The sequence below is a fragment of the Mchenga conophoros genome, linkage group LG3, assembly GCF_057382185.1.
Source record: "Mchenga conophoros isolate Kocher_MC1m ecotype Shallow Benthic linkage group LG3, M_conophoros_male_GT1.1, whole genome shotgun sequence".
NCBI classification, from domain to species: Eukaryota; Metazoa; Chordata; class Actinopteri; order Cichliformes; family Cichlidae; genus Mchenga; species Mchenga conophoros.
In genome coordinates, this window is record NC_140528.1 from 16,994,544 (window position 1) to 17,019,735 (window position 25,192).

Genomic DNA, 25,192 nt, shown 5'->3' on the forward strand with positions numbered 1-25,192 from the left:
AACACTTTAAATTAATTTAATCAGAATTATTTACAGAAAATGAGCCTTTCAACAAACCAATTAAAAGAAACACGTGAAATGTTTTCAGATTTCACCTTTTGTTTAGTACACATTTTGTATGTATTCATTACAAAGCTGGCTATAATATGACACAAGCCCCTCAAACTACAATCCCCTACATAAATGAAAGCGTCTAACTGAAATGAACAATGGCAGAGGACGTCTCACAGACCAGAGTCAAGGATCCACACGGAGCTGGTGGCCTGACGCCGCCGCTCCTCCTCCTCCTCCTCCTCCTGGGTTCGCACGTACAAAGCAAAAAATGCCCTCAGAGATAAAACCAAACACTTTGAACCGATGGAGCAGAAATCCAAAATTTATACCAACAATTTCTGAACCAATATTACTTTCCTTTTTATAAAACTGTAAGGTTTTACACTACATAAAATATTTGTATTTTACAACAATAGAACTTTAGACAGTAAAATAGGTTTTGATTGAGGTAATTACATTACATCATGGTGCTTATACAAAGTAAAAAAAAAAATAGATTCTCATTTGTTTTTCCCAAAATACAACCAAGAGCCCAACACACACACTTCTGTCTCTTTCTGCCTCCGCGGTCAGACCAAATACTTCGGGTCACGTTGCACCTCTCTTTGCACACAGCAATCAGCTTGCACTGCCTCGCTTTTCCAGAAAAGGTTCAACTTTGGAATTTGTCACACATGCAGGTAGTTTATTCTCTTTTATCCTGACAGTTGCTGTATGTTCTCCCTTCTTACGTTAGAGCTACTTTTAGAAAAACAGTAAAACCACAAGACAAGTTCTCCAAGCTTATTACAGGAAACTGATGTGAGAACTCGCCGTGTCCTACAGCTGTCACACAATGTGCATTTACAGGCTGGACACTCTAAAGGTTTATCACCGATTCGCTCCAGGTGCTTTCAGTAACTCTGATTTTTTTGCCATATTTTGGACACGCTGGGGAAACAGAGGGGCTAAATAAAGCTGATGCAGGAAAGTGCTTTGCACTGACAAGCTAAAGGTTGGCTATGAAGTCAAAGCACAAAAGCAGCAGGGTTAGCTGAACACAAAGAGAGTCAGTGAGGTTTGCAGACTTTAGAATAAAACTGTGTGAGTCTTTGTTGGACTGATGATCAGCCTGTTTTGTAGTAAACTGGCATAAACATGTTGTTGTATAAAGCTCAGGTAGAATAAAACAGCATCAGCCCATTTACCTTTTACATGGCTGAAAGATTCCTTAAAATCAAACAAGGAAAACATTTTACACGCTGCAACATGAGCTGGTTAAGCATGAGGGGAAGTTAACTTGGTCAGTTGAGGAAGGGTTGGGGTTAACTAGCAGAGACCCTGTTTGCCTCTAAAAGCATCTCAAATAAGATACAGCGCAGCTAAAGTCTCTCTGTAGAGGTGAAGGTGATCCAAGGCAGAATCTGGACATGAATCGACGCGCGTTAAAAATTACGATCGTAATAGAAATCTGCAGAATGGGCTCAAACTCCAGTTTTGAAGACATCAGACAATCGACTTTAGAGTGTAAAGAAACAAAAAGGAGAACATGACCTGTGCAGGGTTTGTGGGTCTGTGTGACGTGGAAGAAAACAGAGTCAGTTTTTCCATGAATCCATAATTTCATCGATGATGGATGAGCACTGTAGTGAGAATCCTGATAACAGTAACATTTATATGTTTGTGATTGTTAAATGTAACTGTTTGTAGGAAAGAACTTATAGGACTATGCTGCTAAAGGTATCGTCGCGAGGCGTCATCTACTTCTGTTTCCTGCATCCCTCTCAAAGACTTCCACCAGTTTCCCCTCCCACAATGCAACACTGCCAGGCTGAGATCTGCATCCAGTGCTGAGTGAAGTGACTGGTTTCAAACCCCACAGCTGGCACTGCCAAAGTAACACAACGTGATTGACGTGTTACGATTTCCTGGCAACAAGAATGACAGCGCTCCAGAATCGACGCGTCACCGCGGTTGGATGATTGGAATAAAGTGGAGGAGTCACTGCGATTGTAACAAACTACCATTCATCACAGTTTGTGTTAACTGTGATAAAGACGTCATATCAAATAGTTAGAATCAGTTGGTGCGAATAAGAAAAACATTGCCAACATTCCCACACATCCGAGTTGGACGCTGACAGCACCTGAACATGCTGCTTGGACAGTTTTCATACGTATCCCAGGTAGAAATTTTAAACCCGCCTGAAACAACGAAAAACGATCATGATGAGCAAAGTAACCTTTTTTTAATCATTCGATGTAATTGGAATGAGTTGATCTTTGTTGGAGAAAAGAAACCAAAACAAAAAATTACAAAGCGGTGAAACAGGCGTCCAAAGGCACAGGTGATCACTCACCCTGCTCTCGAGTTGGTGACCAGCATGTTAGCACGCTGAGACCACGATGGGCCAGGACTGTACTCTGTGTGTTTAGTGAAAACATTTAAATACAGGAAGTGATCGGGATCAGAGGCCAGCACCACGTGACTTTCCTTTACTCTCTCGAGCACCTGAAATATATCCTGTATCATGCTAATTAATTCCAACCAAAGTCATTGGCTAGAACTGCATTTGCTTTCAGTGATGTAGCATATAGCAGTGGCAAACATACGTGGCTCCAGATTTCCTCCTTAGCTATTAAAAAACCCCAAATGCCCCAAAACGAGACGCAATATTTACATGTAGCTGGAAATTAAACCGCCGTCCACTTGAGAACTCTACGTCTGCTGCGCTTCGGATCACCGTACGCCTTCAGGATAGAGAACTCAGCAGCAGGAAGTGTAAAAAGTGTTGTTGTTTGTTGGTACAGGACACAAACAGCTGTGACGCAGGCAGGAGCCAGCTGACAGACAGCAGCTTTCTCTCTGTCAAATGCACATCAGTTTATTTCTGACGCTAAACCCGAATCGAACAAACAGGAAGTCTCCTGATTTTGCTCAACCGACCTTGACTCGTGACAGCTTAGTCTTTGGCTACGCCTGCAACCTGCAACCTGTCTTTACCTTGATTCATTTATTTTGCCCTGCATGCTGACCTCTGTAAACTGGGTGTGGCTGGAGCTCATTAAACTCTCCTAAGAAGACCTGAGGTAAAATTTCTTGTGTAATCACGACAGGATAAAACTGAACTTCAGCTCTGCTCATCTGCCTGAATGAACACAACGGTGTGTGTCCTGTGTGTGTGTGTGTGTTCGAGCCCTTGGACTGAAAGCTGCTCAGTGTGTTTAAGGCTTCACTGTCTGAAAAGTGTGTTTAGAAAAGTCTCGAGACAAGGCTGTACTGTGACATATTGCATAAATCACCATCACGTGGTATTAGAGTTAGACAACACTAGCGCCATCAAATCTAAAACCTATTCGCAATTTTCTGTTGTTCAACAGTTAGGGCTGCACAAAACTAATTAATTCCCTGCATGTGCAAGACACAAATCAAACTGAAGAAGGTGTAAGTGCAAGTTAGCAAGTATTTCTGATATCTGTGCATGCGCGAGTGCGTCACCAGCCCTCAGAGAGGAGTCTGTAGGTGTGTGTATTGCTGTGATGGGGTGGAGGTGGAGGAGGAGGTGGTGTTGGGGGTGGGGCTGTTAGCCAGATGAGAGGAAGTGGACGAGTCGGACAGCTGCAGCTGCTCCAGCTTCTTCAAGTATTCGTCTCTGAGGGCCAGCAGCTCCTTGTAGCGCTGCTCCACTGGACTCTGCTGCTGGAACACACACACAGACACACACATGCACGCACACGCACAAACGCACGCACACGCATGCAAAGTCACAGGTTGTACACGGGAAACTCCATATTGCAGCATTTGCTTTGAATATTGATTCTCAGAACAGGAGAGTTTCTATAAAGTCAGTTACAGAGTTACTATAATGAACCACATTTATAAAAGAATCATTCGTCAGGTCTTTCTGTCTGTAAATGTAAACGATGCCTTCTGATGATGTTGTAAACAGAAGTGGTCCTAGCACTGAACCCTGTGGAACTCCATAATTAACCTCAGTGTGTGAAGGAGACTGCGCTGAGGTCTAACACAGAGATGAGTCCACTGTCAGAGGCCATAAGACGATCATTTGTAACTAAAGCTGTTTCTGTGCTGTGATCTCAGAGTTCTGAGGTTGATATATCCAGATATCCATTATCTGGCAAGTGAATCCAGATAACAGATATACAATATTTGGAGTCCTGTGCAGCCGGCCACACGTTTATCCAGGCAAGCTTGCAGCATATTATAGCAAACACAAGAGCAGTCCTACCTGCTGTCGTATGCGTGGGTTCCAGCGGATGTAGTACGCTACCCAGAGCTCTAGGTGGCGCATGCTGGCAACAGGGTAGAGAACCCTGCCAGATTCTGGGGTGTAGAAGGGGTTTAAATACATATCCACCTTGCTGTTGACCAGAGACCACAGAGACACTGTCTTGGACCTCACCTCCTGCACCACAGAAGAGTTTCAGTGTCAAACACTTGCAGCTGAAGCACATGACATAAGTATGTGGACAGTGACACAGTTTTGATCATTTTGTCTGTGTAATTTTAACTTTCTTAGGGATTTTGTTTTGTAACACTGTATTTATTTTGTTGCATTGATTTCCATGCTTTGTAATACACTAACTTCCCAACTTTGAGTATAAATAAAGTATTTCTTATCACATTAACTGCAGGAACTGCAGACATTTTTATACGTAGTTCCTTGATTTCAACTTAACCTTCCAGACAGACAGCAAAACCTCGAGGAGTTGCCAAATCCATGACCTGGACATGGACTACTACTAAATGAACAGCACTGTATATCCTGGAAGACCATGGATGACAGTGAAAGACTGCAGGACCTCTCTATTTCACAACATCTAGCCAGGTCAAGAACACTTCTGAGCTGACACGTGTATCACTGACAGTGTCTACAGTTAAGAGGCACCTTTATAAATATAAACACAGTACAATGTAACAAGAAGACCGGATTAGGCCAGAAAACAACTAAAAGAGTCAGTTGTGGGAAAACATCTTTGAATGAAATGAAACCAAAATAAAGTTGCAGTAGGACGAATGAAAGAGGAAAACAGGAAAAGGAAAGTTCTAGATTTTAAATGCAAACATGGTGATGGCTGGGAAGGTACGGCTGCCAGGAGAACCAAGTCACTGCTGTTAACGGCTGACATGGATGCTGACAGAAGCAACGATGGATTCAGCCAAATACTGAAAACCTGATTGGTGATGCTTCACCATGGAAACGGATAATGAGCCAAAGCATTCTTCAAAGGACACCCGAGAGTTTCACAAGGCAAAGAAATTCTGTATTTTACAACAGCCAAGTCAGTCACCTGACCCGAACACAACGAAACATGTGATTCAGCTGCTGAAGACAAAACTGACGGCAGCATCCAGTCAGCCTTAAAGTCTGAGAGGCAGTAAAAACTCTCATTGGACCAAACTCTGTATTACGAGGACACAATTTTCGCATTTTTGCATGCATGTACATGTTATATGTGCAGGTGTTCTTACATGCTGGTCTCGTACGCTCTCGCAGTTGTACAGGAAGGTCCCGAAGCGACAGCTGTAGAGGTGATCCAGGATCGTCAGCAGGAGATGCTCGTTAAACTCGAAGGCCGTAGGGAACTAAGAGGTGAGAGTGACAATTCAAAGACTGAGTCAGTAATCTGAGACTGTGTCATCCTAACGTTAGTGAACATACAAACATTTAGCAGTGTTCCTGTCTTTTTGTTGGGATGTTTCCTTCTCTCTTTTGTCAAATGCATGAAGTCAAACAGCATTTTGAGTATTTTTGAGCCTAACCAGAGCAGCTCAGAGTGGGGGAGTGTGTGCCTGAACCAGCAGGCGGCTGGTTGGTCTGTGCAGCTGGACTGAGAAGAGTTCACAGTGTGCTGAAATAAAGTGAAATCCAGAGCGTAGCAGCCAAACAGCCGAGGAGGTGAACGTGGGGTTTCACAGTGCTGTTTACCACCTTTGTTGGTTTGATCTATACAGACAGTCCCACTGAGACGTGAGAGGCAGACAAACATTCAACTTACAACAGGAACGAGCTCTCAGTGACGATCGATGATGATTTTAGCTCAACGAAGCCAAAATTCATTTTGAATCTTCTTCTTCTGTAACGAGCTGTTATGTTGTTTGTTGCACTCTTTGTTTATTCTCATTCATATTTGAACTATACAACAATCTGTAATGAAATTCATCCGAAATATTTGTTTTGTCCAAACGTCTTCAAGAAATGCTGCCTCTGCTGCTGATGCAGACGAGCCTCCTGGGGCTCCGGTTTCAAACTAAGCATGAACAGAGTTAACTGACACGCTCTGTTCTCAAGTTATCGGCCCTTCACGAGGTGTCGGGTTCAGGGGTCTGCTCTATATTATTGGAAATATGGTGCCGCTAGCTTCATCGGGTGACAGCTCCAGCTCCAGTATGCAGACTGGGAGTTGGAAATGAGTGGCGTGCCCACGTGAGGAAGGGAATGCATGCCGGCCTAAATGGAGGCATTAAAGTATTTGTGGGTCTTGTTCATTAGTGACAAAAGTAGATGAGTGATAGAAGTAGGGAGTGGTAGCTTAACAAAGTGTCTGCTGGGTCTGCAGTAATGGTGATACTCGATACCAGTCTGCAGTGGTGGAAAGAGAAGAGGTCCGTTTAGTGAATTTACTCTCCCGTTCTTGTCAGTGGCCACAGACGATGGGTAGGGGCTGAGATGAGAAGGAGAATGATGAATGAGGCAGATAAGAGTGCCTGAAATGCCCGTCGGAGGGCATCTGGGATCTCTCTCAGCGATATGTTTAGGAGCTCAGTCGGGCTCTGGGTAGAGCCAGGATTCTAAATAAAAAGGCAGAAGATTAGACCGACTCCTGGCTCCTCCTAACTGAGCTATTTTTGGCATGTCCAACTGGGAGGAGGCCCCAAGTTAAACCCCGGTCACACTTGATTATTGACTAGCTTGGAAGACCTGTTATGCCAAAAGAAGAGCTGGAAGAGGAAGCTGTGGCATCTCTGTTCAAGCCCTTCTGCTCTTCCATGAGTACCTACCTACTTTAGTCTATGTTGATTCAGGAGCCTGCTCCTGTGTTGACAAGCTCAGTGTTGCTACGACTGTCACAGGAAACCAGCCACGGAGGGTGTCGGGTCGAGGGGTTATCTACAAACTGCTAGCTGCTGTTTAACTACAAAGTGCAACATTGTTACGTTCCTACATTCACGCAGTGAGACGACTGAAGCGCTGCACGTACCTGTTTAGTCATCTGCCACACACAGTCGATGAACTGAACAAAGATGGGTGATCGGTCCTGATCGGCATGGTTTTTGTCACCATGTCCTATCCTCTGAACACACACACACACACACACACACACACACACACACACACACACACACACACACACACACACACACACACAGATCAGAAACGTTTCCTCCTGATCAGTCGTCTTAACTCATGCGATTGAATATATTTCAGAAACTAGATGGTGAAAAACTTACTGAGGCAAATTTGTGGCCGAAGCTGATCCATTCCTTTTCAATCAAAACCTAAAAAAGACACAGATGAAAAAAATCACAACTTGTAAATATCAAACAGACATCGTGATGAAATTAAAGCCCGCTGTGCTCCTCATATCCTCTGTGAATGTCTAAGCTCATGTTCACGAGGGTGAAACGACTGACCTGGAATCCTCTGAGAGTGCGATAGTGGCTGTCCAGCATCAGCATAGCCAGAGAGGTGAGCTGTGCAGTTCGATCCCAGCCGTCACTACAGTGAACTACTACTGAGTTCCCACTGGACACTTTGTCTGCAACTTGGATGGCTCCTGACAACACCAGCTGAGTACAAGGATTGGCACAATGCAATAAAAATACATTATTATAACAAGGTAATGTAAATGGACTGAGCGCAGTTATCAAATGCATGTAGAAACCTCTCACCTTGACATGTTCCAACCAGTGTGTAGACTCTAGGCTGGACAGCCAGTGGGATTCCTCCACGTTGGGGTAGACGATATCTTTGAGTTTCTTCTGGGATTCCCTCATGACGTGGATATTCTGGATGTCCAAGAAGATGAGCTCTGCGTTTTGGTACTCATCACCCTCGTAGCCTCCTCCGGTGGCCTGAGGAGGAGGCACAAACAGTGGGCATGCATCTCTACACAGATGTGTATAATAGTATCAGTGGAATTAACTGGGTAAGAGACTTTTGTTAATGTTTGGGACTAATGATGACAGAGCTCTTTAACTCTTTTAGGGATCATCCTCCAACATAATAAATATTTATTATCCCAATAACCTGTCGCTGGTTATATTAGACTCATTAGCATTGTGTCGCAGCAGGTTCAGGTAGACAAAGGTTAAGAGAGAGTGTGATGGAAGTATCCACAAAAATGGCGTTTTATAGGACATTTGGTTGTTTTTTAAATGTTTTATTGTTGTTTCATTTTGGCTGAGTGTTTTTTTTGCCCCACTCACAGATCACCCAGCATCATACATACAGTGGCTAATCCCTCTTCTAATACCTGAGCAGGTGGGACTCACAGATATGAGCAGAGCGGAGCTGGTGTGCCATAATAGCATAAAAGTGAGCGTGTCAGCAGTGCAGTGTAGGCCTTCGCTACAACCTCCCCTGTGCAGATCCAGCTGCAGGTTCAAGAGTATTTGAGAGTTTGCTGACTGAATGGCTTACTGGTGTTGGGGCCCTTGGACCTAGGACGCTGGGAGGCAGACACACCCAGGACCAGAAGGCTGGACTAGAGGTGAGGTGGTGGTCCTCCTCCCTGCAGCTCTGCACTGGCCCAGGTCTCCTGGGTCCACCTGTGGCAGTCTGTTGTTGCAGACCTCTGTTTAATCTTGTAACTGATGTTTGTTTTGTGAGTCTTTTGTTACAGATGCAGCAGATGGAGATTTCTCCACTTTTATCCCCCCAGCCCACCTTTCTCTATTTCTCCACCACTGCTCCACCTTCACAGCGTCTGCTCCAGCATCCACAATAATGTGAATAATAACAGAGTCTACAGTGCTCAAAGCAAGTATCTTTGGCACAACAAAGCATCCGCCCATCATCACCATCAGACCCTGATTCTGTTGCTAAAACTGTCAGAAAGAACAAGTTAGAAAATCCTACATGTGACTGTGATGACTCAACGAGGAAAACCTGAGTGTCGGCGCCTGCAGCCAGGCTAACGACACCATTAGTAGTTGTCTGTTTTATGTTGTGGTTTGAATCTTATTTGTACTGTGTCACTTTTTAAATATATCACCTTACTGCCATAGACAACCAGTCAAACTGTATGACACACATCTAATGGTTCCTCTTTATTTTCATGAGTGTTTACACTGTAGATTCTCACTGAAGGCATCAGAACTATGAATGAACACATGAAATTATGTAGTAAACAACTCAGAACATGTTTGATATTTCAGGTTCTTCCAAACAGCCTTTGCTTTGATTCCTGCTTTGCTCACTCTTGGCGTTCTCTCCATGAGCTTCATGAGGTCGTCTCCTGAAACGGTTTCCAACAGTCTTGAAGGAGTTCCCAGAGATGCTGAGCACTTGTTGGTCCTTTGCCTTCACTCTGAGCTCCATCTCATCCCAAACCATCCACACTGGGTTTAGGTCAGGTGACTGTGGAGGCCAGGACCCATCAGACCAAAGCACAGATGTCCTCTGGTCTAATGTCCACTCCTTGTGTTTCTCAGCAGCTGTTTGACCATAAAGGCCTGATTCACACAGTCTCCTCTGAACATGTAGAGATGTGTCTGCTACTGGAGCTCTGTGTGGCATCTATCTGGGCTCTGATCTGAGCTGCTGTTAACTTGTGATTTCTGAGGCTGGTGACTCGGATGAATGTATCCTCAGCAGCAGAGGGGACTCCTGCTCTTCCTTTCCTGGGGCGTCCTCATGTCAGACAGTTTCATCGTGGTCTTGATGGTTTTTGTGACAGCACTTGGGGACACATTCAAAGCACAACACACCTGATGGTCCCAACCTCATTAAGAAGGCAAGAAATTCAGCAAATGAGCCCTGACAGGCTCACCTGTGAGGGGAAACACGTCAGGTGACGACAGCATGAAGCTCACTGAGAGAAGGCCGAGGGTTTGCAGCGCTGCCAACAAAGCAAAGGCTGGAATCTAAATTATAAGACATATTTATCACTTTTGTCTTTACTACATAATCCCATATATCTTGCTCCATATAGGTGATGTCTTCAGTTTGTATCTACAATGTAGAAAGTAGTAAAAAATAAAGAAAAACCATTAAATGAGAAGGTGTGTCCAAACCTTTGACTGGCAGTGTATATATGGTGTACACAGGTGAAGTGCTATGAATAGTTTTTGGATGTACCGTCTTAAATTTGATTAAATTAGTAGTTCACAGATAAATGTTGCAAATGATGCCCGTGGATTGCGCTGATGGTTTCTTTTCCTTCTGACCTTGTTGGCAACTGCGTTGACATTGGGACGAGCGTCGTATATGGTGAGCTTGGTGGTATCATTTGCCTCCCTAATCAGCTCCAGGTAGCGTTCATCGTCCTTGTTCCTTTTACCAGACATGCCAACGAGAGGCTGACTGCAGCGGACGATCACTGCTTGGTTCTCTCTGTGGATCCATGACAGGACCTAAGACAGAACAACAGTAACAAGGATTTACACAACACTTTATGATACAGCGTCAATGTTAAGAACATCTGTCTGTGAAGGTTCTCAGTCATCCAGGTCATTGAAGTCTAAGGAGCTTGGGAAGAAAAGCATCTGGACTGTCTGCCATCTATAATCCAGTTCTGAGACGCCTTAACGTCCACTCACATCCTGGGCCCTTTGACCTCAATAAGTCACATGATAGGGTGGGGCCAGGTTTCACGATGGGTTCACCTGAAACCTTGGCTGATTGTGACCTACACCTTGGCTCGTTTGATTAGGCAGAGGATCAATAGGGGGTCCATGACCCTCTTGGGGACACACCCACAGGGCTTAAAATCTGGGACTCTCCACCATTTGACCCTAGAACTGAAGAAGCTTCTCAGATGAAACGTCTTCAAGAAACTTCAAGAAATCCAGAAGCTTTTCTCCTCAAACATCTGAATATCCACAAACTATGTCAACAAGTCAAACCCATTATGTTCAGTCTGAAACAATCCCTTTGTTTTTTCAAGCTCTAGTTGTGTTTAGAATCTGCAGCATGTCACAAAATACCCGTCTGGACTTCCACTGCACATCTGGATGTTTTTAGCCTGCAAGCTTCCAGTACAAAAACAAACAAACAGGTCGTTTCTGTATTGGCTGTCTTGGGTTCTGCTTCCTGCATCAAACTGTAACTGAACCAAATCTGGAGCTAACGTGTGGAAACCAGGGGAAACCTTTAAATGTTATTGGATGGTCAGTCAATGGAAGTTCTCAAACAGGTCAGTAATGACAACCAAGAAAATGCAGAAATCACAGTACAGCGGTCCCTCGTTTATCGCCGGAGTTACGTTCTAAAAACAACCCGCGATAGGTGAAATCTGCAAAGTAGTGAACTTTATTTTTTACAATTATTATAGATGTTTTAGGCTGTAAAACCCCATTTTACACACTTTATAGACTTTTCTCAGACAGGCATGAACATTTGTTTAAACACTCTCAAAGTTCAAACCTTGGTAGAAACATAAGTCCAGTATTAAAGAATGAAACTAAAGATCAAACCCTGTTTTCAGGTCCAGAACAAGTGAATAGAGCAGCTGCCAGAGAACTCAACATTAATGAATCATTAATGAATCACTGGTACGGAAGCAGAGGAAGCAAGACGAATGAGTTGAGTAAAGTTTGACTGTTTTGTTTCGCTTAATGCGCCTTACAATCCGGGAAATACAGTAAGCATGTCCAGAAGTCCAACTTTCTGTGTGATGGTTAGCATCGTTCTCTGCCTTCTGGATGCTACATGATGGTCTACAGCCAATCAGGATGCAGAACACAGTACGCAGTAAAAAAAAAAAAAAGTATGCAAAACTGCCCCAAAAAAATCTGCAAAAAGTGAACCGTGTTATAGCCAGGGCCCACTGAATATAGTCAGGCCCATCAGCTAACACGCATCACTTAAGCAATGCTGTGGTGGGTATCTATAGCTGCCAGTGTAATCTGGCCACCAGTGATTACTGATAATGTGACTGCTAACAAGAGTAGCAGGATGAATTCTGGGATGTACACAGCTATACTTTCTGCTCAGATTGAGCCAAATGCTGCAAAAATGATAGGAAAGTACTTCACGGTGCAAATTTATAATGAGTAAAAGCAGACTGCTAAAGCCAGAGAAGTGGGTTATTCTTCAGTGACATGATACGCCCCTTAATCTCAACCCAGTAGAGCAGCAGCTGCAGGAGGCTACAGTAACAGCCAAGCTGGAAACACAGCATCAGGGTCTGCAAAGTATTTTTGCAAAGTATTGAACAACAATAGTGATGTGCAGAGCTTTGGTAATAGACGGGGTGACAGATGAGGCGGGAGGTTCCACACACTGTGATATTTACAGACCACAGTGTGACTTGTAGTGGGAGCAGGGAGGTGTGACAGTGAAGCTGCAAGAAAAAGAGCTAGTGAAGGTCGACAAGTTTAAATACCAGAGGTCAACCATCAATGAACTGTGCAGGCAAATTCAATTTACTGTATATAGCACCAACTACAGCAGCTGTTGTTGGGATTTTCTTGCACCTCAAGGTCAAAAAAGCTTTTAGCATGCAGTCAGAGTGAAGTGAAAGATGGCAGCGTAACTGAAAGTGAAGATTTAAGATGGTAGTGAGACCTGCTGTGACATAAAAGAGAAAAAAGACAGGAGGACAAGCTGGAGTTACAGATGCCTTTGGAGTGACCACAATGGACAGGATTAGGAATGAGTATATTAGAAGGACAGCTCAGGTTGAGGTTCGGTGGTCTGGAAACAAAGTTCAAGAGGGAAGATTAAGAAGCTTCAGACACTGCAGAAAAGAAGTAAAACAGAAGGACCACAAAAAAGGAGGACGTGGACAGGACAGACTGTGAAAGCATAGGAATAACTAATAATTAAATGCAGAGTGAGGGAAAAAGAAACACTGCATGCATCATGGGAGTCCCTGGCAGTCTACACCTACTGCAGCATAACTAAGGGAGGATTCAGGGTCACCTGGTCCAGCCCTAACTATATGCTTTAGCAAAAAGGAAAGTTTGAAGCCTAATCTTAAAAGTAGAGATAGTGTCTGTCTCCTGATTCCAAACTGGAAGCTGGTTCCACAGAAGAGGGGCCTGAAAACTGAAGGCTCTGCCTCCCATTCTACTTTTAAATACTCTAGGAACAACAAGTAGGCCTGCAGAGCGAGAGCGAAGTGCTCTAATAGGGTGATATGGTACTACAAGGTCATTAAGATAAGATGGGGCCTGATTATTTAAGACCTTGTATGTGAGGAGCAGGATTTTGAATTCTGGATTTAACAGGAAGCCAATGAAGGGAAGCCAAAACAGGAGAAACACACATGAATACATGTCTTCTGCCTGCTTCATTATTACTGAATGTCAGATAGCAGCCCTGTCACGGTGAAGAACCAAGTCCAGTTTGACTCCTAACACTAGCTTTGGTAATTTTACACACCAACTGACAATGCAAATGTTTTTAAAATGCAAACTTAAACTAATCAGCTCATCCTGTTCAGAAACACAGTACAAGTGTGTAACAGTATCTACAGCACCATGAGGAAGTACAGCACGGTATGCGTTCAAAGATCTGGTCTAACTCAAAAAGTCTTTCCTATACTTGACAGCTTAGTCTTGCCCTCACCGGTATTCGTCCTCTTGACCGGAAGGCAGCCACTTTTCGGAGGTCCTCCTCTTTACTCTTGTAGGGTACGGCCAGCACAGTGGGGTAGGTGTCACACAGATCATAGCTCTTATTGATGAATGATATACGCCACTTGTTGTTGGGTAAACCCTGGAAGAGATAATGATCATTACTGACTCATTTCTTTGAAACTCAAACTCAGCTCTGACTGTTCAGAAGCATCAGACCTCACAGGTCATCAGGTTTTTAACATCAAGGCTTCTGAGGGTGCGTTCGCTTACTGTGGTTCAATAAAAACAGATTATCAGCCCTTATAGAAAACACTGCCATTCCTATTGTCCTGAGCATTTGTCCTGGGACCCCGATACTGCGCACGTTGTCTTTCTTACCTGCCGTCTGAACTCCTCTACAGGTTTGTAGATGGTCCAGCCAGTCTCAGCATACTTCTCTTGACTCAAATACGCAAAAAGAGGCTGGACAGAAGCAAAAGAGAGAAACGTGTCAGACGTTACTGTATACAGCGGTCTTATAGAAACAGCAGCACATCCATTAGAACAGCCATTGTAACAGTAAAGCACACGAGCAGGGAGCGTTTTTCAATATTAAGCCCCATCGATGTTATAATACTCTTGGTTTGGACAGCAGGCAGTTAGCAGAACGAATGAAGGGGCTTTATTGGTCTAGTTTTTACCAGAAACATGAAAGGTCAGTTCAAAGTTGAATGAAAATTCTGCTTTCTTTTTCACGTTCAAGCTTTAATATCCGTGAAAATAAATATTACAGGCTTGTATAAAAGCTATCAGATGCCTAACAAACTGTGGTTTCCAACGGCCTCCAAATCAGCTCAGACCTAAAGCCGTCATCACTGTAAGTGTTTGTGCCAAAGAAGAACCTGCTGTAGTTTTACTAGATGATGCAATTTGAAAATAGAGCCTCAGAAATGCTGGAACAACATTTTTAAAAACAGCACCAAATCACAACAACAGTCACCTCAAGGTGCTTTATACTGTAAGGTAGACCAACAATCACATGACCCCCTATGAGCAAGACTTTGGTGACAGTGGGAAGGAAAAACTCCCTTTTAACAGGCTCAGGGAGGGGCGGGGCCATCTGCTATGATTGGTTGGGGTGAGCAGAAGCCATATGCTCTATTTAAACCCCATAATGTTTATTAGGCTCTGTCAAAATAAGGTGTTCTTCTTTTTCCACACACCAAGTAAATGGTAAATGGTAAATGGCCTGTATTTATATAGCGCCTTACTAGTCCCTAAGGACCCCAAAGCGCTTTACATATCCAGTCATCCACCCATTCACACACACATTCACACACTGGTGATGGCAAGCTACATTGTAGCCACAGCCACCCTGGGGCGCACTGACAGAGGCGAGGCTGCCGGACACTGGCGCCACCGGGCCCTCTGACCACCACCAGTAGGCAACGGGTGAAGTGTCTTGCCCAAGGACACAACGACCGAGACTGTCCAAGCCAGGGCTCGAACCGGCAACCTTCCGATTACAAGACGAACTCCCAACTCTTGAGCCACGATCGCCCCAAGTAAAGCAGCAGCAGACGTTAGAAGGTTTCTTACCAGACCGTGTGACAGAGGAAAGGCATATCTGAAGAGAACCTCAAAAATATCTCTTCTGCTGTGGCCTTCCTGCTTCAGGGCAAACCTCAAATTCCTCATGTCCTGGTGACAGAACAGATCAAACACTTCACGATCAACACACAACATGTAAGACCTGCAAAACAGACACAACTAAAAGAAAGTGTTGCTGTGACACTTTAAGCTACCAGCACATGTATGCGATGGCAGAGATGACACTTTGTGTTCTTTTTAAATAAAAATCCAGTAACTGTAAAAAAGCAAATGACTTCTGAACATTAAACACACACCTTGCAAGTAATATCCAGGCCGTAGGAGTTTTCTCCTCTGCTTGACGCCCCACCCATCTTCTCCACTCGACTGATGGCACCCAATGGAACGTCCAGCGTCACCGTCACATCCTGCAACACAAAGTATGACAAATATAGTCATGTGACCTCAGCAACAGGAAGCTGTTCTGTTACGCGAGGTCCAGCGTGTATTAAAAACAATGCACGACACACACACAGCTCTTATTTAAGAGCATGCAGTGGAATAAACTTTATGCCAAACTTTAGGACCCTCCCAGCTCGTCCCTGTGACCTGACAGGCAGAGAAACACTGGCACCCACTCAAACTGATGAACATTTTAGGATCCTGAAAACAAGCTCCAGGTACGAGCCTTTAGCAGAGGTAAAAAAATGCTCCGCCTCAGGTATGACCACGGAAATGCAAATGTAACGATCCCACTTGTCCCGTACACGTCACCCACTCGGCTGATTTATTGTATCAAGTACTTTGATCTTATTCATGCCTCGCAGTTTTTCCCAGTCTTACCATAAAAGACAAAACGACAGCAGAAACGTTAATGAAAATTTGAGTGATCGTGTCACCAAACATGATACCTGCCCTGACGGCCTGCTCTGCTAAATTAATGGTGAATAATGCATGCTGTGCCAACAGCTCATTTATTATAAATGACTTGTTCTGTAAAACTGGACTTTATAATAATCTGAGATGTGACGGCGTGAGCAGGAAGTCATACATCGTTTAACGGTGTCGTAGGAATTGTTCAGTTTTCTGTCCACCACAGAACGGTTCCTGGTACTAATGCTGTGAGTTTCATATGATCTCTGTAAGCGTAAAGACTTTATCTTCTCCAAGGATAAAGTAGTTTTTCACAGTGTTGATTACTAACATTCATGCTGATGATTAGCAGACAGTGTTGCTGCCTCACCACCTCCCCCTGCCACACTCTCACCCATCTACTCTAAGGACACTCTCAGATCATGGGCCAGTCTTCACACTGATCTTCAACATTGGCTCCTTCCTGTTTCAAACATTCAACAATCACTCCAGTAACCAAGAAGCCCTCTGTGATACCTGCAGGACACCACCTGTAGGCTGTGTGCAGACAGGTCGGGGACAATGCTGTCGACACAGAACTGCGCTTCATCCCTAAAGTACTCCGCTCCCTGTTTCAGCTTCATCTGTTATATCCTCACAAACTTTTGACGGACAGAAAGTTGAAGTCTGGGGAGAATCACATCTAAATCACTAGCACCCCTCAGTCCTCGATCGTCTGCCCTTCTACACAAATAACTTCACTGTTAAAACGTAAAGTTTTCAGACGACATAACGGTCACTGGACTCACCGAGGACAGTGATGAGTCCAGTGACTCTTATTGTAAAGCTATTAACTCTCTCTCATCTTTAATATCACTCAGTTTCAATTTGGTGTTTTACTCAACAGCTGGGAGAGGCTCCAGCGTGACGCTAAACTGGCTCAGCAGGAGAAACTCACAATGATAACTGGAAAATAAACACATTTACTGTAAACACACAATTACAAAATTAGCAACGGATACTCGTGTTATAAATATAGACTCAATAACAACACACAATAATGCCTATATTTACCTGGTAACATGTCACACATTCAAATTCACCATGTAAAACTAGCAAAACGACTCACAGCGTCCACAAAAAGCATCCACACTGGTCCCAAAATCAAAACTCGTATCACGGATCACGGTTTAAGTCACGGATCAATTTTCAGATCAGCAAAAAATGAAAAAAGACAATAAAAATTTAATTTGCCATTTTTTTTTATTTAAGTATTTTTGCCCATTAAATAACATTCAACTCAAGACTCATTCCAAGCATTTATATAAAAACAAATTAAGGTGCGACGTCGGGCGTATCTCACGTATCTCACGCTGTGATGTAACGAGCGGTCGCGGTCACATGGCTTCCCGTTGCCCTGGAGGTCCGCCCTCCTGTAGTCAGGGCTACAGAAGCGCCCGGGACAGCTCAGCCATAACTTTAGACTTTGCTGCTCATACATGCTTGGACGATATTGTCACTGAAGTGTGCGCACGCCAGGATATCCAATCGTGGCCTCACGTCTGCATCTTTAGCCCGGTCAGACTGGGCAGCAAAGGCTGCTTAAACGCCGCAGATATCAGCGGTTGTTGTGCAGCCTTCATCTTAGCTCCTGTCACATCAGGGTGACGTCATGAGCCGCCCGGCGTGTTGCCAGGCTCATGAGGCTTCCTCGTGCCACACCGTCGACAGACTGTGGCGCTTTTATCCAGCCTTTATATTTTGAACGTTTTACATTTTAATAAGACAAACACAGAAGTGATGGGTTTGGTGGCATTTCTGAGTATGATGTTGGTTCCCTATCACAGTATGTCATCACAGTTAAAACGGATGCAGACGTTAAACTTGAAAGCAACGTCACAGCTGCTGCTTTTTTTTCCATTTAAGGCGGACCGCCAAAATAAAGCCTTTTATCAAGGCAGCTTTTTCAGGTAGTAACCCACAGCTTTGTTGCATCCAGGCTGGATTACAGTCACACACTTTATGATGGAGTTAGTGGCACGTCTGCAGGTAGTTTCCAAAAGCTGCAGCGCATCTTTTAACTGGAACAAAAAAGTCTGAGCTCATCAGCCCATTTTCATTTCACTCCACCTTTGATCCTTTTTAAACTGCTTTTATGTGTTTTTAAACCTCCTGCTGGCCCGTGACCGTGCTTCGCTGTAGCTGCTCCAAAGCTGCCTCTTCTCTTTTTGTCTTTATGCTCTTTGTATATGTGCAGCACTTTGTGAACCCTGGTTTTTTTAAGGTGCTTATAAATAAAGGTGGTAAATGCTAAACTTAGTCTGTAACAGCTGAACAAAGCAAAAGTGCAATAACAAGAAAACTCAGAAAAAACTCAGCGATGCTTCACAGCGATGGTGTTAGATACGGTGTCTAATCTAATCGAGTTGTCACACACACACACACACACACACACACACACACACACACACACACACACACACACACACACACACACACACACACACACTTACAGCATCTGAGCTCTTGAAGTAAAGTCTGAAGTTGGTGATCAACACTTTGCCTTTCACGGCTCCACTGAACGGACAGATGTAGATTATGTCTTTATCTGGAAAGACAGGAGAAGAGTCAGAATATGAGAAACTTGTGGAGCAAACAGTCTTATTCATCAGCTGCACAGGACTCACCAGTAATCCTTTCCTCTCCAGGCAGCAGGGACACGTCAGATAACAATTCCATCTTCAGAGACTCTTTGCGGGTCTGCAAACACCAATATCAACATACATGACTGTATGCAATGTTTAAAATAACAAAAGATTTTTAGCTTTTATTGCAATTTAGCCCCGCCCTCATTTATTAACATTCAGTCAGTCACCTGATGAGTTTGTAAGTTTGCTCATTGTTTATATACAAACACTGTTTGACAATATTGTGAAACGTTTTCGATCGTTTCAGATTTTTCACAGATTTTCTCGCCATGTTTGCACCATCACTCTGCAGTACAGCACTGTTCAGCTGATGCTGATGAGGCTTTGGTACCACAGTGTGTCCAGCACTGCTTACTGCAGACAGAGGGGGCTGGAGCTGTAGGAGCAGCAGCTTCTGCACTGCTGCAGAGCAGCTTTAAACTGTTAGCCCATGTTGTTCCTGAGAAAGACCTTTTGTATCAGTCTGTTTGTGTAAACTTACCTTTTTCTAACCTTTGTACCATCTTAAACTGTTCATGTGACTCGACTGACTTCAATTGTACCAAATAACTGGAATAATTGTTCTAAAACTTTTCAGCGGTAGTTACAGTTAAATGTGTTATTCATCTAACTGGCAGTTAGTTATCACAGTAATAGAAGATCAGAAAAAAAGAAAACAGGAACAGAGATTTGGCTTCTTCTGTGTCACACTGAACTCTACATCTTTTAAGAAGCGCCTTTGACACAATCAAATGCACAACACAGACACACAAACGCATACTTACAGGGGGCGTGTGTGACTCTAAGATGTTGTACACTGAAACAGGTGAAGCCATTGCTGAGGGAGGGAGTTTCCACAGGCTGAGGAAGAGAGACAGGACTGTGAGGGCTCTCTGTTCATGATGCCAAAAATGAGATGCTAGCAACCTTGATCGCAGCTCCAGGACCTGAACAGGACTTTCACAAATACTGCTCCTGCAGTAAAATTGATATATCCTAATAACTGTTCAATAAAATGAAATGTTGTTTTTCTAACACCAATTTACAACAACGATCGTCTCAAGACTTGTAATTGGACGGTAAAGACTCGACTTGGTGACAGTGGAAAGGACGAACGCTCCAAACACAAAGACATCTGCAGCAGAGGGTCAGCAGTCTGCCACGACCGGGCAGCAGCTGAAGTGAAGGACAAACCAAACACTGAAGTGCTGAGATGGTTCAACACAGATTCTTTGCTTTCACACAAGGCTCTGTGGCGCCACTGTTACCATGGAAACGCCAACGCGAGCGACTAGAAACAGACCGTCCAAGAAGACAGAGCACCTGTCTTTTATTTGGCTTTGAATCTACTTGAGATTATTTCTATATTTTTGCATTTATAAAAAAAATAAAATGTTTGATGAAACAAACGTTGCAATTTCTAAAATAGAAGCCAATCCCAGTTTGTTTTTAAACACCAGCCTTTACTTTGAGTATTTATTATTGCTCATTAATAAGGAAAATTTAAATAACTCATTAAAACAGTCGATAGCTGCAGCTCTACTTAGCATAATCCAAAATCTTAGCCTAACTGTATGAGGAGAGCATTCTAGATTACAGTGAACCTATTGGGTAAACACTGACTACTAAAATGTTAATGTTCAGGTGATATCCTGTATAATATGTTGTTTAAGAGACAGGCCTGTAGCTTAGGATGGAGAGCAGGTCACCTATGAACTGGAAGGTTGGTGGTTCAACCCCTATCTGCTCCATTTCCTCGGGCGAGTTTCTAACCCCCAGGTGCTCTCGGATGCATCCATCAGAGTAGGAATGTGTGAACGTTAGATGGAAAGATAGAGAGCACAGAAAACATGGTTGTGTAAAGCGCTTTGAGTGCTCAGAGTAAGAAAGCACCATATAAGAACCAGTCCATGTACCATTTACAAAGCAGTGAGCTAATGTGCATTAGCTGTATTGCTGGGTCTTGTCACTCAGCAGCACTTCCTGTTATCAGGTCACTCACTGATGCAATCTAAATGTTAGAAAAAACATTTTGTTAAACTCTTTGCACTGCAGAGCTACGTCACTTACCTCCAACAAACAATCAGCCTGCGTCAAAAACATGTTTCCACAAAGGCAGGAAGACATGACGCCAGAAAGCACAGTAAAAATGTCAGATTTAAGCAGCTGATTAAAGTAACTGAGCCTCTCTACCAACATTTCTCTCAGTGCCGTGTTCAGTCGCATTGGACTGGTAGCTACACAAGTTGCACATTTCTGGGACGCCAAACAAAAGCGTGAGCAAAGATACCATCTATCCACTGCACTGCATGACAACACACAAGGGAAGATTTTATTATTTTACTTGAAATGTAACAATAGTATGAAATTAATTAAACACAAGTAAAATACTTGTAATTACATAAGTATAAATTACTTATAGGCTGGTTCACAGGTTTGAAGTCTGTCAGTTTCCCAAATCAGAACTAGAATCATATAAATGCATCACATGCAGCATTTAAAATGTGAGCATTATTTATCACCTCTGTTAAAGAAATCTATTTCAAGTTTCCCCTAAAGTAAAACTTCAGTTGTTAAATGAGTCAAATCCGACTGACCGTCTGCAAACACAGAAACAAAGAAAGTCAACTCTAAAGTCGCTGCTTCTACATCCTCCTCTGACACTGTGGACCACCGGGTCCTTCTACCTCAGCTCTACATGAAACTGGATTAGAGGCACAGTTCTGACCTGGTTTGAATCAGACCTGACAAACACAAGTTGTTTTGTACAGGTGGGAGCATCGCTCACTTGTGGAGTACCTCAAGGGTCCATTCTGGGCCCACTTCTCTTTTCATTGTACGTGTTGCCTCTAATTTCTATCTTTAGAAAAGATCGGCTTTCTTTGCCGTGACATCCAGGTGTTTATGCCCATTCAGCTGAAATTGTCTTAGTGACTTTAAGTCCTGGATGAGGATAAATTTCCTACATTTTAATGAAAGAAGGACCGATTTCATACGCTTTGGTAAATATGACTCTTGTGAGTCTTTTGGCTCTTTACAGTCATGTTGCTGTAAAAAAATCTGGGCATGACTTTTAACAGGTTTCTTAAAATGGACCAACAAATAACAGTCATCACGACAGTTTGTTTTTATCAACTCAGAGTCACTGAAGAAGTAAAGCTTCACCTCTTACAGAAGGAACTGAAAATAAAGTTCTTCATGCTTCTAGCACTTGCCGCCTGGGCTACTTTAACTTTGGTGTTGAACAGTTATCTTTATCTTTAGTCCAGAATGTGGCAGCTCGCCTCTTAACAGGCGTTAGAAAGCATGCACACATCACCGCGGTCTGAGGTCATCTAACCAGATGCTCTTAAGTAATCCTGAAACCAGATTAAAACAGAGAGGTGATCGAGCTCCTGCATCTACAGCACCAGAGCTACAGAATCAATACCACGCCACAGCTGCACAGCTCAGACACTGCACACATGTAAATCTTTATTAAAACACTTATTCTCTCGCTGTGACATCATCATAGACGGTTGCATTTTGTCCAAAAATAAATTTTTAAATTGTTTTTTTCTACTTTTTTATGTTAATGTTAAGTATTGTGTTACATTTTTCTGAAATTTTTTGTGCAGACTTTTTAGAACTACATCATTTCAGTGTACAGCAACTTTGTTGTTTTAAATGTGCTACATATATAAATTTGACCTCGAGTACATCAAAACCACCTTTTTGCTGTCAGGCGTCATCGAATGGTTTCAAGCGGCAGACCTGCAAGACTCAAGGATGCTGCATCCAAGGATGCAACAACGTGCATTAATGGAGGTGGAAACAGTGACATCGCACCGCTGTGAGGCTTAGTTTAACACCCAGACTGATAATATGCAGTACAGCCATTAAAACTATGTGCAAGACTTATGATATAAATAACGATTACAGCAAACTAGCATAAGATATAAATAACTGGTGTCGTCTAGTTGAGGAGCTCAGGTCTTAGCATGATTACGACCTCACAGACTGTTTCCTCTTGTACACGCTGCCTCCTCTGGCTCTTTCCTTTATCTTGAGTCTGACATATGTGTTTTATGTGTTTGAGTCACATACAAATGATGTAATGGCACCTTAACAGCAGGTATAAATACAACTGACTGTGAGTCTGCATCTGCAGGCAAAGAGACTGATGCAGTGGGCATACTGGGACCATAAGTGTCTCTTTTGTCCCAGCTCCCTGCCCTCAACCCTCACTGGTTGCAGACTGGTCCTGCTGGAGGTTCCTTCCTGTGCTCACAGGGGGTCATTTAATTGTTGGAATTGTCTCTATTATTGTCTTTACTCTACAATATAAAGTGCCTTGAGCACATTGTTGTTGTGATTTGGCGCCAGATAATTACAACTGAACTGAATTAAACTGAGTGGCGAACAGTCTTAATTTGATAACGAGCGTGTGTCGTGAGCAGGGTTATTATCCTTACTACAACTGAAACTAAAGAAAAAACTCAAACTAGATACAATCATGCCCGAAAGACTAAAACTAGCACTGAGACTTCTTTCTTTTCTTTTTTTAGATAAAAACTGAACTGAAAATCGACTCAGGAAACCAACTGAGACCAAATTCAACTCAAAACCAAAAGTCAAAATGAAAAATGTAATAACACTGATTGTGAATCAAGATAGTAAAGAAACTCTCCCTTCTTAATCCTGCGACTTCAAAAATCAATCATGTGAATAAGTTTCAACAAATGCGTTCAAAGAAAACAACAAGACTTGAAGTTAAAATCTTAAACCCCACTATTAGAGACATGCCACCTTCTCTGTTACACTGAGTCACTGACAGCTGTGTTACAGAGACAGAATGTAAACTCTACTGAAAATCATCACATTACATCTGACATATGACATGAGAAAACACAACAAATGAAGAACGTCTTCAACTAACACTTCAGAGCAGAGTGTCACAAAGATTGAGTTTGCTTCTTGGTATAAAATACTGAATTACGTGTCGTCTCTATCTCCTGTAAGGGGGATTGAGATGACATCATCTGTGTGTCCAGGGTTGTTTGTTTGTTTTGTAAAACTATCAGTTTGGGGCACTTTAGCACAGACAGAGACTTGTCCTCAGGACTCAGTGTCGCTGTTTTATTTGATGAAATGAAATCGTGCCGCGGACTCGAGTCTCAGCACCGCTGAGCTATTCTTCCTCTCTGTGTGTTTGTGGATGCTCTTCCTCCTTTCTGCGGTGTGCAGCCTCACAGCGTGATGATGCCACCACCAAGCCCAGCTTTGCCTGGTATTAACGAGCAGTGGGCAGGCCCAGCTCATCAAAACAATGAACAGTTTCCCTCTTGCTCTCAGACTGTGAAATGGAGTTTGATGAAAGGGCTAAACAAGGTCCTTCACTGTGCACTGCCTAAGTGCAGCAACAATACAGGAATGTCTGTGATCTCTGCCACGGCGCTCCTGGACATACCAGAACCTTTAGGACTTTTTCAGGACGTTTCACAGACGCAGCAACTGAAAAGTCATGTTTCACTTACACTTAATCTTCACTAAATAAACCACAAAGTGTTCAAACCATTCTAAACCAGGTTTTAAAGCAAAACAGTAAGTGGACTCGAAAACATTCTGACTCAAATGTACATGAAACCAGCAGCAGTGAATGCTTCCTCATTTTGTGAAACGCCAGGACAGCAGGGTGGAGTAACAAGTAAAAACCTATGAAAAAATATAGTGTGTCATCAGTAGGTTTGAGAAAATGAGAATAGCTGCTGTGGTACGATATGTTTCAAGTGTTTTATAGCAATACATGTGAAATACTCTGCATAGGACTGAAAGTGTTAACACTACTCATTCATTTCATATTAGGTTAGTCCGTCTTTGATTCGACGGCCCCTGATTTAAGTCGGTATTTTGGGTGTGAATCTTCCCAGTCACACACTAAACAGCACCATATTTAAGGTGTTAATGATTCTAATATTAAGACAATGAACAATATTTAAAGTTGTAACCACAAACACAATCCCTTTAGTTCCTAAATCACTGTGTACTGAGAGTTTTTGCAGTGTAATAATAAACTCTGCAGCGTCCTTTAGGATCAACACCTGTGTAATTGAAACACTTGTAAAGGAGACATTAAACACTAAATGCAGAGGCTAATTGACACAATGGAGCCCTGCTCTCACAGCCTGATGCAGGTATAGCACTGTTTGTTAGCTGGATTTAACAAATAACAGCTTAAAGTCTGTTTTAGAAACATGTGGAGCTCCGTCTTCACTGGGATGATTTGTTATAACCACATATAT

The 25,192-nt window shown here is 43.1% G+C and overlaps 1 protein-coding gene across 2 annotated transcripts in view; it reads right to left on the minus strand.

Moving 5' to 3' along the window:
* Positions 1–25,192, minus strand: part of mtm1 (myotubularin 1) — a 27,172-nt gene continuing 1,980 nt past the window's right edge. The window contains exons 2-16 of one of the 2 annotated variants that reach the window (XM_085254794.1): positions 19,697–19,772; positions 18,912–18,984; positions 18,738–18,832; positions 15,690–15,800; positions 15,382–15,483; positions 14,182–14,265; positions 13,793–13,942; positions 10,447–10,632; positions 7,948–8,130; positions 7,690–7,845; positions 7,507–7,554; positions 7,257–7,349; positions 5,527–5,640; positions 4,283–4,459; positions 1–3,729 (exon numbers count right to left, since the gene is read on the minus strand). In XM_085254794.1, the coding sequence (XP_085110920.1) occupies positions 3,538–3,729; positions 4,283–4,459; positions 5,527–5,640; positions 7,257–7,349; positions 7,507–7,554; positions 7,690–7,845; positions 7,948–8,130; positions 10,447–10,632; positions 13,793–13,942; positions 14,182–14,265; positions 15,382–15,483; positions 15,690–15,800; positions 18,738–18,832; positions 18,912–18,984; positions 19,697–19,747 (1,815 nt within the window). In that variant the 5' untranslated portion in view covers positions 19,748–19,772 and the 3' untranslated portion in view covers positions 1–3,537. Of the gene's footprint in view, positions 3,733–4,282; positions 4,460–5,526; positions 5,641–7,256; positions 7,350–7,506; positions 7,555–7,689; positions 7,846–7,947; positions 8,131–10,446; positions 10,633–13,792; positions 13,943–14,181; positions 14,266–15,381; positions 15,484–15,689; positions 15,801–18,737; positions 18,833–18,911; positions 18,985–19,696; positions 19,773–25,192 lie in introns of both variants that reach the window. The other variant, XM_085254785.1, reaches the window with a different exon arrangement.